The sequence below is a fragment of the Panthera uncia genome, chromosome F2 (genome assembly GCF_023721935.1).
Source record: "Panthera uncia isolate 11264 chromosome F2, Puncia_PCG_1.0, whole genome shotgun sequence".
Lineage (NCBI taxonomy): Eukaryota > Metazoa > Chordata > Mammalia > Carnivora > Felidae > Panthera > Panthera uncia.
This window is the reverse complement of record NC_064812.1, coordinates 21,919,401-21,937,162: the sequence shown is the minus strand read 5'-3', so window position 1 is coordinate 21,937,162 and position 17,762 is coordinate 21,919,401. Positions and strand designations below refer to the sequence as shown.

At 38.0% G+C, this 17,762-nt stretch overlaps 1 protein-coding gene across 1 annotated transcript in view; it reads left to right on the top strand.

Moving 5' to 3' along the window:
- Positions 1-14,160: 14,160 nt before the first annotated feature.
- The window catches only part of SLC30A8 (solute carrier family 30 member 8), a 43,427-nt gene continuing 39,825 nt past the window's right edge, over positions 14,161-17,762 (top strand). Inside the window, exon 1 of the mRNA XM_049632987.1 lies at positions 14,161-14,231. Coding sequence (XP_049488944.1) covers positions 14,161-14,231 — 71 coding nt within the window. The remainder of the gene's footprint in view (positions 14,232-17,762) is intronic.

The following is a 17,762-nucleotide window of genomic DNA, read 5'->3' as shown; positions in this document are numbered from 1 at the left end:
ACCCATGATATACCACGCACTCTATACTGAGCACCGGGGATAGAACAGTGTGAAACAGAACTCGTTCCCTCCAAGAGCTTACATTCTCATAGGAGTGGATGAGACCAGAAACAAAAACATTGTGAGGGTAAAACAGAGAGAGTGATAAGATCTCTGAAGGAAATGAAAAGTGCAATGTGGAGGGAAACTGGTTGTGACTGAGATAACACTGCTTTTCACAGGAAGATCTGAGAAGGGCTTTCTGAGGCGGTGATATCTGAGCTGAGACCTTAAGATGAGAAGGTAGCATCCTTGTGCACAGCCAGAGAGGGAGGGAGTGTTCCAGGAAGAGGAAGCAGTGTTGGGGAGGTGTCTAAAAGGGCCATTTCCAGGTGGAGTAAGCTTACTTTTTAGAATGCCAATTTTAAAAATGAGGTAACCAGTTCAGTGAGAACTATCCACAATCAGTTACGCACATGCTACCTTCTAGAAGAGAGACCACTGGACCTGTCCTCTGGTTTTGTTGATTACAATAAGACCACTATCACATCCTCAGGTGTTCATTTTAGATAAACAACTCTGAAGTCTGTTTATCAAACATACCACATTTATTTTGGAAACCTAGGAGAAAGAAGTCTCCTGTGGAAGTTCTTAGGGAAAATGATGGGCAAGTCACACTTCTAATTAGTCTTTTCACATTACTTCATGTCTTAGTTAAATTACTTTTTTTTGGTAGCCTTCCCATTGCTTCTCATCTACTGAATAATAAGTTGCTGGGTGTTTGTAAACACCATGCTGAAGAGCAATAACACAAACTCTCCATAAAAGAGATAGGCAAAGCAGAGCAATAATTTTGCCCTTAGGGTGTTGGAAGAGATATTATTTCTTGTGCACTGTCATTACTTTCACAATTAGACGAAGCCAGAAAAGATTCACCTTCTCGTGACATTTCCCTGAACGACAGGAAAATATTTGGATTCATATGACAAAGTAAATGTTTCAGTTTGAATTGCCTGAATCTACAGGGCGATATTAAAAGCTTCAGTGTCTGTAATTTCAGGCCCTGGAGAGTGAGATTTTCTTTTTAAAGCCGTGAGAAACTATAAGATAATGTGTGATGTGTGATATTGTTTTTGATCGACAGAGCCAGATCTAATAACCCAAGGGTCTAAGACAGGCGCTTCTAATTTCTAGTGTTGGCATTAGAAGGTAAACTGGGTTGGTGATAGTCACTTTTATACTCACTCTGCTCAGGTTTTGTAAATGAATGTTATATATTTTAAGTATAAATATGTTGGCAGTACTGTGACATGTGTGCTAGTTTGTGATGGTAGTTTGTGATTACTATGATATGTCACCCGGTACCAAATGGATTGCTTTTCAAAGGCAGTTCTCCTTTAGATTATAAATTCTCAGACAGCAGGAATTATGCTTGTCTAAATCACTAGCGCTTAGCATAAACTTAGAGCTTAGCTAGTAGAAATGGGAATGTTACCAAGGCTTGAGAGGAAGAGGAGGATTGATTGATGGACCAATTGCTGAGTTGAGCAACAGAGCTGAATTCTCTCCTAGAGCTTCTTGCTTTCTTCTTCATTTCTTTCCCAATGAAAGCGACTTCTGTGAATTTCAGCCTGTTCAGTTTGCTAGTAAACAAGTCATGAGGTGGATGCGGAATTGTATGTGCTGTTGGCTCATGGGGGAGTCATGGAACAGTGACAGCCATCAAATCTTAGTGGTCCAGTAGGTAGAGGACAGGCTGGGAGTCTCCCAGCAAAAGCAAAAGGAAAGAAATAGCTTCATTATCGATGTTACTTTAACATTCACCAAACAGCAGCCTCCTAAAAACTGGACAAATCTGGCTTAAGAAAGTGTGTGTGAGTGAATTTCAGGGCAGCGAAACCACGGTGTGTGACACTACAATGGTAGATGCGTGTCATTATACATTGGTCCAGACCATGGAATATACAGCACCAAGAGTGAACCCTAATGTAAACTACAGACATTGGATGATAATGTTGTGCCGATGTAGGGTCATCACTTGTAACAAATGTACCGATCTGGTCCCGATGTTAATAATGGAGGAGGCCATGCATGTGTGGAGACATGGGGTATGTGGGAAATCTCTGTACCTTTCACTTAATTTTTCTGTAAACCTAAAATTGTTGTAGAAAATACAGTCTATTAATAATTAAAAATGACATGTATGTAATTAACTGTGGACAGGATTTTAAATTATTTCTAAAATGTACATTGAGTTGGACTACAAAAGAAAAAAAGTGTGTGTATGTGTGTGTCTATAAGTGCACAAAGGATTCCATGAAGATATTTAGTTTATCCTTTAAAAATTTTTTTTTAAAAACATTTATTAATTTTTGAAAGACAGAGAGAGACAGAGCCTGAGTGGGGGAGGGGCAGAGAGAGGAAGTCACAGAATCCAAAGCAGGCTCTAGGCTCTGAGCTGTCAGCATAGAGCCTGACACGGGGCTGGAACACACAAACCACGAGATCATGACTTGAGCCAAAGTCTCACGCTCAACCAACTGAGCCACCCAGGCGCCCCTTCGGTTTAATCTTAAAACTGATTTATTCCCTGAATCCTGGCCTACAATCTTAGCTGGAGGACAAATTGTCCATTGCCTATCTTTTTGAATCTTAAACTTATTTTGCTGTGTATATATTTTACTTTTTAAACTAAAAATATGTTTAAATTTTATTTACATGGTATTTACCTTCTGGTACATTTTACTTATTTTGTCTACAAATAACTTTTCAAATTTTAATGTATTTAATAATATTAAGTACTTGGAAATTGTTTTGTTACCTTTGTAGGAGGAAGAGGATTATTTTTACTCACAAGAGACTTCTGAGGTGACCCAGTAACTGTCATTCAAAGTTTTCTGGTTAGGAAATTGGGGCAGAAAGAAGCAAACTTATTTATTGATTGACATACTGAAAATCAGCGAAAGGAACAGACTGAGATCTTGCAGCCCCCAAATTTACTGACTGGGTACATTCGGTATGGTAGCATGTTCTCCCAAACAGTATCAGTTAAAATGGGTGGCTGGGCTGGATTCAGGTGTCAAACATGATAGTTCTGAGAAGACACACCTTCAGAGAAGAGTTTAATATGTGGAAATATACCATGTTGTCTAAGCCCTTGGGTAGAAATAAATAACCTCTTCTACCCAGCAAAGACTTTGGATGAGTAGCGAGTGATCAAGGGGTTAGAATGGTACACTGAGAGGCCTGTGATCTTGCCTGTCAACAGCGGAAAGGATATATGTGAACAGACAATGAATCCAACGCGTTCAAATCTTAAGACTGATCAGTATACTTCACTTCAGCTGGAGGGCTGGTCTTTATTAATAAGCTAAGGTAGAAATGGCTGTGTGGTAAAAAGCAGATGAAGAACCATTCTTCATTTGCTGACAGCAGCATCCATAATAATGATGATTCTAAGAAGTAGTGAAGAATTAGTGTTCTTTGGGACATTACATTAATCATAGAATCGATTTCTCCTTCCTTCAGTAGAAAATGGCCAAAAGGCACCTGACATTACTTACCAGCTTCCCTGGAAACTAACTTGTGACTAGGACGTGCAGGTTAGGCCAAACCCCACTCTAACTAACCAACTTCTATCAAAAACTCTTCCTAGTGTTTTGTCGTATGGATTTTTGTCGCATAAATAATACTGAATTGTGCCTTGGATATTAGTTTTTGTGGCAGTTTAATCTGGGCATTAATAATGTTTAAAATGAAATTTTTATTCTGCAAATGATGAATTATCACAATTCTGTTGAAGACTGAGAGAAAAATCCTAGTTTTAAATTCTGAAGGGTAAAGGCGATTATTACCCTAGGTACTTAAAGCTTAAAATAAGCTGTTACAAAATGCAATATTTTTCCATAACTTTCCTGTTACAATTAAATACATATTTCTGTTCTCTTTTGGAGTTAGCTGACTGTGAGGGAGACCCAGGCTCCCATCACCTGCTCAGTGGCCAATATCTGGGTGATCAAGTCGGGAATTTAGGATTGCAAAAGGTAATATGATATCTCACTTGCGTGCACTCGATGCAAATTCAAAGAACACATCCCCTGATGGTGGTGGAGAGACCTGTTACAATTGGATTAGCAGCATTTGAAAATGTTGACTCACTGGATGCAAATTCACTAACACCAAAAGAAGAGATGAATTAGTAAGCAGTGCCTTGTGGTTGTGCTTACAAGCAGAAAACCCACCTGCCGTCCCTTGATGCATTTTGGGTTTGATGTGAAAAGCAATGGCTCAGTCTTTCAGGGGAAAGCTTCCAGGCAGCTTTTGTCTTGTCTTCTGGACTATCTCCTGAGAGGCAGTCTTGTCAGCCTCGAGTCAAATAAATCCAGACTTCGAGATTCAGAGGAGAAGATGAGCTATGTCTTTGCTCTCTTGGCATTCATCTGGGGACTTGTGTGAAAATCCTTCTCATAAGACGAAAGGGCCCTCAAGGTCTTTCACTAAAGGAAAGTAAACGGTACTCATAAAAATTAAATGGTAGCATTCCAGATAATGACAAAGGGGTCTCTCTCTCTCTCTCTCTCTCTCTCTCTCTCTCTCTCTCTCGTTTAATTCAGGAATTCAATGCTTTAGGTTTTAGTGATGCTCTGTGCATATATAGATCAAGGAGCTAACATATCAGAAAGTATGTTTTTGTCTACTTTTTTTTTAAGATTCAAATAGGGAAGTACTTTTCCGGGCAGACCAATACAAGTGTTTGTCAGCCACAATAAAAATGCTCAGATAATAGTATCAAACATCCAAGAAATGTCCAAAAGCAGTAACAACAGAAATAAAATTCTGGTGATTAGACAAAACAGACCAACGGGATTGTTGTCCTAAAGCCAGAAACAGAATAAAACTTAGATTGGTTGAAATTTTCTATGTAAACTGAGAGATAGACTGGCTTTCTGAAGTGGTGTCATAGACAAATACTCATTAGCCACTCTGAGGAGTAATCCTCCATAAGCTCTTTCCTTGAAAACTAGATACTATGCTGGGGCGCCTGGTGGCTCAGCTGGTTAAGCTTCTGACTTTGGCTCACGTCATGATCTTGTGGTTCGTGAGTTCAAGCCCCACGTCAGGCTCTGTGCTGACAGCTCAGAGCTTGGAGCTTGCTTCGGATATTGTGTCTCCCTCTCTCTCTGCCCATGCCCCACTCACACTATGTCTCTCTCTCCCTCTCTTTCAAAAATTAAAATTAAAATTAAGAAAATAAAGAAAATTAGAGATTGCAGTTCCAAATTCTACCTTCGCTTCTAAAAGAGTAGAGATAGGACCAGGGAAAACAAAATGCAGATGGGGAAGAGAGACTCACAAAGTCTCCTAAAAACCTTTTGCAAAACCTAATCTGCCAGACACCTGACAGCAGTGGGCTGGATGGGCAGAAACAACCTCTAGGTGACACTTTGTTTGTCTCCACTGGATGTAAGAAGCAATCAGCAAGGGAAAGAAAAACTAATCGGATGAAAAGGACCCGTAGAGACGACAGAGAAGTGATCCTTCTGGAAACCAAGGTCCCTGGCTAGCCATGCACGAGGGTCCTCCTCTCAATGCAGAGCTCTTAAGGACCAGCATCCTCGAGAGCTTGCAAGCTCACCACCTAAGGGCAGCCTACCCTGGTAGCCTTGAGTACTTTCCTTCATGCACACTCCACTGGGATTAAAGCTGTCAGTCCTGGTCTCCCTACTGTCAAAGAAGTTTGTTGCAGTGAATTGTTTCCTGTAATGACTCTAGGGAAGAGACTCTAGGGAAGAGTTTATTAATTCCATCAGTGCTTGGCACAGAGTCTAGCTAAATGAATTAACAAATACACACACAGACAGACACAGACACACACACGTGCACACACACACACACACACACACACACACACACATAGAGAGAGAGAGAGCTTATACATATATAAGCTCTCTAGAGTTTAGTGAGATGCCTGGCTCATAGCAATCACTCGATACCTTCTAAGTAAAATCGGACTTTGAATCATTATAAAGCTCTGATTTTGTTTGTTTAAAATTTATTTAGATCTCTTGCAAAAGGCAGTCAATTGATGGATTTTTTTCCCCTCTGGTAGCCCCAAAAGAACAAAATAATCTTCTACCTCATAGAAGTTTGAAATGATAGTTTGAAAAATCTTTTCTCAAGTATTTCAATTACACTTTTTTCTTTCTGGTTGTTTTTGTCTGGTTAACTTTTTCGCATACAATGATGATCACCTTTATTCAAGCTGATTGAATAAGGATATATACCAGTTCTGTCATCAACATCCTAAATTATCTTTAATTCATCTGCAATCTAACTAGACAGCTAATCTTTGACCTTCTCAAATAGAGAAGGTCAGTACACATAGGCCAAAATGATTGCTAACATCATTGTTTTTTCTTTGCCATTTTTAAAAATAAATTATATATATTTTTAGCTTCTAAGGAACTAGGTGATAATAATCAGGAGGAATATTGAAACTTTTTTTAAAAATTTAAAATTTATTTAAACTAAAAAATAAAAATAGCTCACCCATTTTTCCCACCACTCCCTCTCTCCCACGAGAGAACTTAGATTTTTGTACCTATACTTATATATACAAAATTTAAATATTTTAAGTTTTAATTAAATTAAATTTAATTAAATATTTTAAATTTTATATATGAGATAGGCCATATGGGATTTATTTTTTTCTGACTTATTTCACTTAGCATAATGCCCCTGAGGACCATCCACATTGTTGCAAATGGCAATATTTCCTTCTTTTTTTAATGGCTGAATAATATTTCATTATATACACATACCACAATTTCTTTACGTATTCATCCATTGGTGGACACTTGTTTTTTTTTTTTTCATATTTTGGCTATCTTAAACAATGCTGCAAAAAACATGGGGGTTCATATATCTTTTTGAATTAATTTTCCTATTTTCTTTGGATAAACAAATTGCTGGATCATACCATAGTTCTAGTTAAATTTCTACTTTATTCCATGGTGGCTCCACCAATTTACGTTCCCACCGACAGTGCACAAGGGTTCCCTTTTCTCTACATTCTTGCTAAATTTGATATTTCTAATCTTTTTGATAATAACCATCCTAATACGCGTGAGGCAATACCTCATTGTGGCTTTGATTTGCATTTTACTGATGATTAATGATACAGAACATCTTTTCATGTACCTATTGGCCATCTGTATATCTTCTATGGGAAAATGTCTATTAAGACCTTCTGCCCATTTTTTTTAAAATTTTTTTTAACATTTATTTACTTTTGAGACAGAGAGAGACAGAGCATGAATTGGGGAGGGTCAGAGAGAGGGAGACACAGAATCCGAAACAGGCTCCAGGCTCTGAGCTGTCAGCACAGAGCCTGACGCGGGGCTCGAACTCACGGACTGCGAGATCGTGACCTGAGCCGAAGTCGGCCGCTCAACTGACTGAGCCACCCAGGCGCCCCCTTCTGCCCATTTTTTAATGATTATTATCACCGTTTTTGCTATTGAATCACATGATTTCTGTATATATTTTGGATACTAGCCCCCTGTCAGATACATGGTTTACAAATATCTTCTCCCATTCAGTAGGTTGCCTTTTCATTTTGTTAATGGTTTTCTTTGCTGTGCAGTAGGTTTTAAGTGTGATGTAGTCCCACTTGTTCATTTTTACTTTTGTTTTTTTGCTTTTGGTGTCAGATTCAAAATATCATCACTAACACCTATGTCAAGGAGCTTACTGCCTATATGTTCTTCTAGGATTTTATGGTTGCAGGTCGTTTGTTCAAGTCTTTAATCTATTTTGAATTAATTTTATATATCGAGTCAGATAGTGGTCCAGTTTCATTCCTTTGCATGTGGCTGTCCAGTTTTCTCTGCACCATTTATTGAAGAGATTGTCTTTTCTTCATTGTATATTCTTGGCTCCTTTGTTGTAAATTAATTGACCATTGTGTGTGGGTTTAATTCTGGGCTCTCTATTCTGTTCTACTCATCTATGTGTCTGTTTTTATGCTAATACCACAGTTTTAATTACTATACATTTATAACACAGTTTGAAATCTATATTAGAGTCTAATCTCTATTGGATTATGTGATGCCTCCAGCTTTGTTCTTTCTCAAAATGGCTTTAGCTACCTGGAGTCTTTTGTGGTTCCATACAGATTTTAGGACTTTTTGTTCTATTTTTGTGAAAAATGCCATTGGAATTTTGATAGGGATTATGTTGAATAGATTCACTAGGTAGTATGGACAGTTTAGCAATAGTAATTCTTCTAATCCATGAGCATGGGATATTTTTTCATTTATTTGTGTCTCCTTCAGTTAACGTCTTATAGTTTTCAATATACTGGTCTCTCACCTCCTTGGTTAAATTTATTCCTAGGTATTTTATTCTTGTTGATGCAAGAATGGGATTGTTTTTTTTACATTTAGTTTTCTGATAGTTCATTATCGCTATATAGGAATACAACAGATTTTTGTGTAGTGATTATGTATTGTACACCTTTACTGAATTTTTTTTATTAGTTCTAACAGTTTTTTGCCGGGGTCTTTAGAATTTTCTGTATATAATATCATGTTCTCAGCAAATAGTGACAGTTTTACTTCTTCCTTTACAATTTAAATGCATTTTATTTATTTTTTCTTACCTGATTGCTCTAGCTAGGACTTCCAACACTATGCTGAAAGAAGTGGCAGACTGAACATCCTTGTCTTGCCCCTGATCGTAGAGGAATAGCTTTCAGCTTTTCATCATTAACGGGCTTATAATAAATGACCTTTATTATGTTTAGATACACTCCCTCCATATCTGCTCTTTTGGGAGTTTTTAATTATAAATAGATGTTGTATTTTGTCAAATGCTTTTTCTGCATCTATTGAAATAATCATGATTTTCCCTTTCTTATTCTTTCTTGTACCTTTCTTTTTTTTTTTTTTTTTTTTTATTTAATTTTTGGGACAGAGAGAGACAGAGCATGAACGGGGGAGGGGCAGAGAGAGAGGGAGACACAGAATCGGAAACAGGCTCCAGGCTCTGAGCCATCAGCCCAGAGCCTGACGCGGGGCTCGAACTCACGGACCGGGAGATCGTGACCTGGCTGAAGTCGGACGCTTAACCGACTGCGCCACCCAGGCGCCCCTCTTGTACCTTTCTTATTCCAATGCCTTAAAATCATGGCTTGGGTCCTTGGAAGCCTCTCTTGCTTGCCAAAGTAAATCAAATAAAAAAGAGAGACATATACAGTTGTGAGAATGTGAAGCCAGCAGACAACTACTTTGGAGTTTGCAAGACAAAATAAACCATACCTATTCTGGAGAGTGCATTTAAGGGTTAATTAGTTTAAGACTGAAGAGTGCTTGTAAAAGGCATTGTGGTACATGGAGGCTAATCAATAAAATATATATTTCATAAACATTTTAACCACCTAGTCCCAGTACTCCTCTCTACCAAAACAGTGCTAGTTTATTTTTGTATTATTTACTTGCATCTATCAGGTTTAATAAAGTACTTCTTTTATTGTTTCAGTATCAATATTTTATCAAGTTTTTCTTTTTTCAGCAAATACAAATTGCATTTGCACTGAAACATTTCTATAGCTCAATCTTTTTAAAAATAAAAATGGCAAAAGAAAGAGTTATATAGTCCCAATTTATCAAGAAGAAAATAAAACTCAGATGGCTTTCAGTCTATTATCACGTAAAGTATGAAATATCAGGAAATGGCTTGTGTTTTACACATGTTTACTTTATATTAAAATGAAATTTTCACAATGTTCTTTAAAATACAATCCAATTAAATTTTCAATGTCTCTGTTTTCACATTCCTGGATGGAGCTTTTGAAAAGCCCACATTGTAGTAATAACCATAAAACCACCTTGCTAAGGAAATGCTACCAAGCTTAGAAATAATATCTTTATAGTCTGTGTGGGAATACAGAAGTCTAGAATCTTCAGCAGGTGATTACACTGATTGAGTTCTCATTTCCTTCCTGTTGTGTCCTTTTTTATGGAGGACACATTCGGAATTGCACTTGGCTGCTAAGTGGGTAGAATGAGGGAGGCATGAATCTATTTGAGAAATCACAAATCACAGATTATTTGAGAATATTGAGCCTAGAGAGTTTGAGGGATTTTCCCCAAATCGTAGAGCTGACAACAGGTTCAAGTCCCCAGGTCTTCTTTGCAATAACTTCTACTTCCTTGATGATTTCTTCTGTTCGTGGGTAATTCTTAGCCTTCTGCTAAGACTGGGGCCAGTTTTTCAGGGACAGCCAAGACATTTTACTTAGACATGGTCAAGTCCATAGCAACTCACTTCTATATGACACTGGTTATATGGCAGATATCATGCTAAGAACTTTTATAGACATTGTCTCTTTTGCTCTTCATAAGCACCCTGTAAAGAGGGACTCCACTAGTGTACCATTCTACAGATGAGAAACTGAAAACCACAGAGGCCAGATAACTTGTTCAAAGTCACACATGTATGGAAGTGGTCAAACAGAAACTGAAACTAAGTCATTCTGATTTGAAAGCCCATGCATTAAACCACTTTACTACATTGCCTTTCCACACAAACAAGAACATGCCAAACAGAATGAAAATCCACATTATTATTTTAAAACAAGCACATTTTCATGTCTATTTTTAAAAGACAGGTACATGCGAACAATGGCAATATGAAGTGTTTCTGAAATATGAGTTCAAATTTTGGGAATGCACATCTCAAGAACTCAGTACTTTATTTATTAAATTTTTTTTTCTTTAATGCTTATTTATTTTTGAGACAGAGAAGGGGGGTAGAGGGAGAGAGAGAGGGAGACAGAGAGAGAGACAGAGAATTAGCAGGGGAGAGGCAGAGACAGAGGGAGACACAGAATCCAAAGCAGGCTCCAGGCTCTGAGCTGTCAGCACAGAGCCTGACAGGGGGCTTGAACTCATGAACTGTTTGAGATCATGACGTGAGCCGAGGTCAGACGCTCAATCGACTGAGCCACCCAGGCGCCCTGAGAACTCAGTACTTTAGTGTCTAGGGATGCTCATGGTGGTTTTACATAAATACACCCTTTCTGCAGGTAAAATATCAAATGATGTGTAAGACACATGTGTAGATTATTTTTGCACAGGTATTAGCTACTATTTGTAAAATCCTATTAAGAAATTGTTGCCAACAACAGCTAGCACCGGGGAGCTGAACCAGTTCTTTAGTCATGTCAGTGATGTTCTTGTAGCTGACAGAATATTTATTCCCAGAGGTAACTGCTATAAATTGCATTTTGCCCCTTCAGTTGCTACAAGCTTGAGATGGTGAGTAGGCGGAGAGGACAACCTGTAATTCAGGATGGTTTGGAAGCTAGTTGCCTAGGAAACTGGGAAAAGTAACATCATGCACACCAAGACTGTCAACAGGAGAAAGGATTTTTTTTTTGATCCATGTTGCTTTCCAAATACATATTTTGTGACTTTTGTGAGTCTGATTAGGGCCATTGGTCCTTGGTGGGCAGTGCACGCCAAGTGGGACAAAGGTTAGTCAGAAAGGACGGGAAATTCTTTATAAATATTGTGCTGACAGAATACTGAGGGGGAAGAGATAATGGTGTAGTTCAAATGAGTTTATAAGATGACAAAGTTATCAACAGGTGAATATTTCACACAATGTGACATGCAAGCAATTCTTAGTCATAATTTACATCTAAATTTATAGCAGTGAAAACTTACTTTTTTTTAACATAAAAGTTTTATTTGCTGCAACCCACTCTTTGCTGCTTTTATGCTACTTACACCAGAAATTTTGGTTTACAAGGGAGTAGTTATTTTCAAGGGTAGCACTTGGAAATTCACAAATATTTGATGAAAATAATTTCTTAATATTTTAAAAATATGCATATTTAATTTTTTGTTTTTAAATGTATCACACATGTACACATATACATTTTATAAGTGTGTATATGTGTGCACACTATTTAAGTAAATCATATGAAATTGCTGATTTTAGCCTATATTGGGTCTATAAAAATGACAATTTTATATATTTCAACTTATAAATAAATAGCAGAGATCACAGAAGGTATTTTTTTCTTGTCCTTCTTTTCTTGGGTCCCCATTCCCTCTTTTTTCACCTCCACCTTACCCCTACCCCATATCAGTACTACCCTACCCTTCTCATATATCCTCGCCCTATTCTTGCCTCACATGAATAACCTAGTATACATCTCTGGGCTCACAGAATCATGACCAGGTGCAAATATGCCTGTGCATCTATGTATGTGTTAGTGACAAAAACTTACGGTGTAGAATCTTAGGCTTCCAGATTAATTTTTTCCCATTGATATTTATAGCTAAATATTCTCTTTCCTGTATTTGAATACTGCTTATCTTCTCTTCCTTGCACTTATTCTTAATGAATCTCAGCCTAATTTTAAGTAGTTTCTTCACTTTTGACATTCATTCACTTGAATTCTATTTCTCTCATATGTGGTAGCAACAGCTCACAAATGACTCAAGCTGCAAAATGTGGCAACGTGTTGCACAGATGGATTAGTAATTATTTTCTGGTTTCCGGCTTTGCATCCACAGAATAACCTATTACTTTGTAAAGTAAAGAGTAAGGAAAAATGAAAAAGAAATACTTTGGATTATTCTACTGACCCTAGACCCAGAATTTCTCCTGCAAGGAAAAATGTCTTCCTCCAGCCATTTATCTGGTTTCCATCTGTCAGAACCAAGTTAATGATTGGTTAGGCAATGGAGTCATATGAAAAGACCTTAGAATTTATGTTATGGATGACACTGTTTGAAATCTTAAAGATGTACAGCTTCACTGAAGATGTGATAGGAGACCTGATGCTCTCACTGTCAGCCAAAGATGACTCTCCCTCCCTGCTACTGCAACTGCCATTGAATTCCATGTTCATCTTCAGAGACAGTATTTATTTTATTAGGCCATTGTGGCAGATTTCTGCTCGGTATGGTGGACAGATTCCCAAGATGCTGGCCAACTGGGCTATTCCATGACTACCCTACTCTGAGTTTTCTTACTAGAAAGTGAGTGTTGACAGAAGGAGAAGGAAATGAAGACTCAGTGGTTGGAGTTTTATGCCCTCTTCTCCAGTCTGCACTCACCCTCACCCCTCACATGCATCTGTTCCGGTCCAGGATGTTCTTTGGCCTCCACACAAATGCTACCACAAAGGGCTATTGCCCTTGGGCTACAGTCACTTCTCTTACTTGGAAAGGAAAGTGCTGTATAATGAAATAAAATGTGAATTCCTAGGAGTTTGGGGGTTGAAGTTCTCTTGGGATTAACTCAGAAGATGCCATTCCTGAGTTGTCATTTGTTTGCCTGATAGAGTTTCCTTGAGTGAGTCTTTTATCCTTAGCAGAGGATACCCTGGCCAGGGAGAATACGGATCATTCCAGTTCTTGTAGGTATGATTGAGGGCTGTTACGTATTTAGAAGCTGAGTCTGCCCTTTACCTGCCTGTCAAAAGGGCTTCAAAGCTGCTGCACCAGGAACTGTTTCAGATTACAGACTTCGGTAACTAATGACCCATGTCCTCCCTTCAGTCGTAAAATCCCAAAATGGTCCTAGGAGAGGAGAAGTAAATCCTGATGGCTGCTGAGAGGTCATCTTAGAACTAAATCTCAGGAGAAATGCTTTTAGGTTGAGAGAGAGAGGGCCCCCTCAAAAAAAGGAAAGGAAAAGAAAGGGGAAACATGAGACTAGTATACAGAAAGGTGTTTGCGGTTCACCCAGGTGTATTCTAAAGACCAAACCCCCACATCAGCAATTAGCAGGAAACCTTTGAGCTCTTCTACCTCTGGGGAAGCACGATGGAATCAGATAGCATGGGAAGCGTGGGCACACACACACACAAACACACACACACACTTCACCTGATTCTACCTGCCTGTCTCCATAGGAAAGGAGTTTCTGGGGGAGAGAGAATGAGAGCAGCTGACAGTCCAAGGAGGCCGTAATTTTAGCAGACCTACCAAGAACATTGATGTAGGAGGCTTGTTATTCTAAATCCCGGAAGCCTTTTTATTTTTTCTTTGGAAAGTACGTGAAGGGTTGTAATGCTGCTTTGCCCCCCAAACTGGACAGCGAGGTAAACAAGAGCAGCCACAACAACAGCAAGGAGCAGAAGCTCTCATCCTGACCACCATGGAGTTTCTTGAAAGAACTTATCTTGTGAATGACAAAGCCACTAAGATGTATGCCTTCACCCTAGACAGGTAACAGACATCTGTTTCTGCTTCACAATTTTCTGTCTTGACTAATCAGTAAACCCTTGGGTCCTACTGCTTCAAAATTGAGAACTTTTGCTGTGCAACTCAGAGGCATTTTGTAAAATTTGGTAAACTTTTGACTGACTTGTATAATTCAAATCCTGAAGAATTCATGATTTAATTCCTTAAATATCCTAAGTGCACAAAGGATACATTTTATTAATATATTTTTCATCTGTAGTTTATCTTCCAGAAAATAGGCATATATACGATCCAATGTGTTTACCTTTCTTTTCTTCAAGTTATTCCATTTTTAAAGTCCTAGGTAAATTTTACTAAATTACATTTAGAAAAAAATTAAGGCTTTTAAACTATGTGACTGAATTGTGATTATACTGATCTTTAAATTAATTGCTATTTTCTTAATCACAAAATAACATAATCAAATATATACAACTATAATAAATATAGCTGAATTTAATGTGATATATAGTTCTGGTTCCATTTAATATCTCCACATTACTACATGCAATATATTCATTCATTTTCCCCTTATTTAACTACTATTGATTAAATACACCTGGGTATATAAGAGGAAGAAGATATTCCTACTCTCAGATCTCTGTCCTCTTGAAATTTTGAGTCTAATGTGGAACCTATATAGGGAATAGGCAATTACAAAACATCATGCAAGTGTCATTCTGGTGGTGTTTAATGAGAATATCTCAAAGAAAAGGTATTAGCTAGGCTTTAAGGGTCAGAGAAAGCTTTTCAGAAGTGCTAGAGTAAGAACTGAAAAATAAAAAGGAGTTAGAGAGTAAGGTTAGGAAAACTCCACAGAGAAAATAGGGTTAGAGAGAGGGAGGCAAACCATAAGAAACTTTTAACTATAGAGAACAAACTGAGGGTTACTGGAGGGGAGGTGGGTGGGGGATGGGCTAAATGGGTGATGGGTATTAAGAAAGGCACTTGTGATGAGCACTGGGTGTTATATGTATGTGATGAATCACTAAATTCTACTCCTAAGACCAGTCTTATAGTATTTGCTAACCAGCTAGAATTTAAATAAAAATTTGAAACACACACAAACACAAAAGAGAGAGAGAGAGAGAGAGAAAATAAGGTTAGGGGACATTTTTCAGACTGAGATAATTGCCTGGAAAAAAACAGAGACATATAAGAATAAGAGTTTGGTGTATTTGAGGAGTTCAACCTGAATGAAGAGCAAAGAGAAACATGCTTAGTACATATGGATGAATGAATGGAAATATGAAATGAATTCATGTTAGGAGCAGAGCTTAAGAGAATACATACCCACTAATAATATGTATAATGTTTTTGTTTGTTTCGTGGAACCAAATTAATATTCTGAAGAGTAATAACATTGTGTTTGAGAGCATCAAATGTTTGAACGACAGTAAAGGGACTTTTTATAGGACATTTATAATTTTGGTTTAAAAATACATGATAGATTCTAGCACATCTATTATCTCACATTATAAAAATTATTTTTCTTAGAAAAATAATATTAGATGTGATTTATTAAGACCATAAATAACCAAACCTCATTTTAGGTCAGGCAGAAATTAAATTTTTTTTAACTTTATTCATTTTTGAGAGACAGAGAGAGACAGAGCATGAGCAGGAAAGGGGAAGAAAGAGAGGGAGACACAGAATCCGAAGCAGGCCCCAGGCTCCAAGCTGTCAGCACAGAGCCTAACGCAGGGCTTGAACTCATGAACTGTGAGATCATGACCTGAGCCAAAGTTGGACGCTCAACTGACTGAGCCACCCAGGCACCCAGGCAGAAATTTTAGACAACCAATTGTTAACACTATGGACACTATTAATAAAGCATCTCTATGTTATTAAAATAACACTATTTCCCTTCTCATTAAAATAGACCATTAACACTCTGTTACACAAATAAAGCCAATCATTTATAGTTACAGGGTCTCTTTCACTTCCTAAATGGGTATGATTTTCAGGATATGGTGATGATAAAAACTGTCAAACTCATTTTAATTTTGTTTTCATATAAAAACAGTTAAACCTGGGAGAGATGATTTATCCTGATTCCTGATTTATCAGTTAGGAACCTGAATGCCAAAGAGAAAAACTGCCTTTCTTAAGGTCAGATATCTAATTATGACAGAGTTGGGGTCTGGATCCATGCCTCCTGTTTGTGAATTCAGTGTCTGCTACCTCCTCCATATCTCCTGCACACACACTTTCATCTTGTGCCCTCCTGAATCCTTAATCTATTTCCTCCTGAGGTCACATAGACTTTGATTTCCTCAACAATCATTTTATTATTCGTAGTTCTGTGGGTCAGGATTTCCTCAAGGCCCCATATGAGGTCAGTGAGGTTTGCACATGAGGGTGCATTCTGCTGGTGTCTGAACTGTGCCAAAAGATACAAGATGGCTTTGCTCACATGTCTGGGAGCTTTGTGTCAGCTTTTGGTTAGTCTTCATTCTCCTTCCTATGGCCTTAAATATTCCCTCCCTGTAAAGGAGCCTGCTGTGGACTGGATATTTGTATCTCCCCCATCCCTCAAATTCATATGTTGAAGCCTGAACTCCCATGTGACTTTCCTGGAGACAGGACTTTTAAAAGGTGATTAAGGTTAAATGAAGTCATTAGGATAGAGCCCTGATATGGTAGAACTGCTGCCCTCATAAAAGAGGAAGAGACACCAGAGATCTCTCTCTCTCTCTCCACCACGTGAGGATGTAGCAAGGCAGCTATCTATAGAATAGGAAGAGAGCTTTTGCTAGAAACTGAATTTTCCAGCACTTTAATCATGGACTTTCAGACCATGAGAAAATAAATTTCTGTTGTTTAAGCTACCCAGTCTGTGTTATTTTGTTATAGCAGCTTAAGCAGACTAACAAATGGTCCAGCTTTAATTGGATGGGATTGTGGAGAGATTTATGCCTCAGGGCATTGTTGAAAACACTAATCAATAAATGATTACATAGGTCAACTGTTAGATATGATACCCATTTAAGCAGAGTATCCAGAAGCTTAACAATGAGACCATGGAAAGAGACAGTCACAGCAAACATGATTAAAAAAGATCAGCATCCCTGGGCTGGGGTGGGGGTAGGAGGTAATGATGACTGTGTGCATCCCCAAGGCTGCACCCTTTTGCAAATGATAACAGAAGCTGTACATGTAGGGGATGTCAGAGGAAATAGATTCCACTTAAGTAGACAAGTCATTGCTAAACAAATAAAAAAGCAAACAAGTAAACAGCAGCAACAACAGGCCCACAGGAGATCAATATCCAGAATTGCTATAGTGTATTATCTAAAACATCCAATTTTAGGCAAAATATTTTAAGACCTGCAAAGAAACAGTGAAGAATAACCATAAAAGAGCAAGTAATAGAAACTGCCTTTGAAAGGGCCCAGAAATGGAACTTAGAATTCAAAGATTTCAGAGCAGTCATTATAAATATGAGTAAAGAACTAAATGAAATCATGTTTAAAGAATTAAAGAGAGGTATGATGCAATGTTTCATCAAGGAGA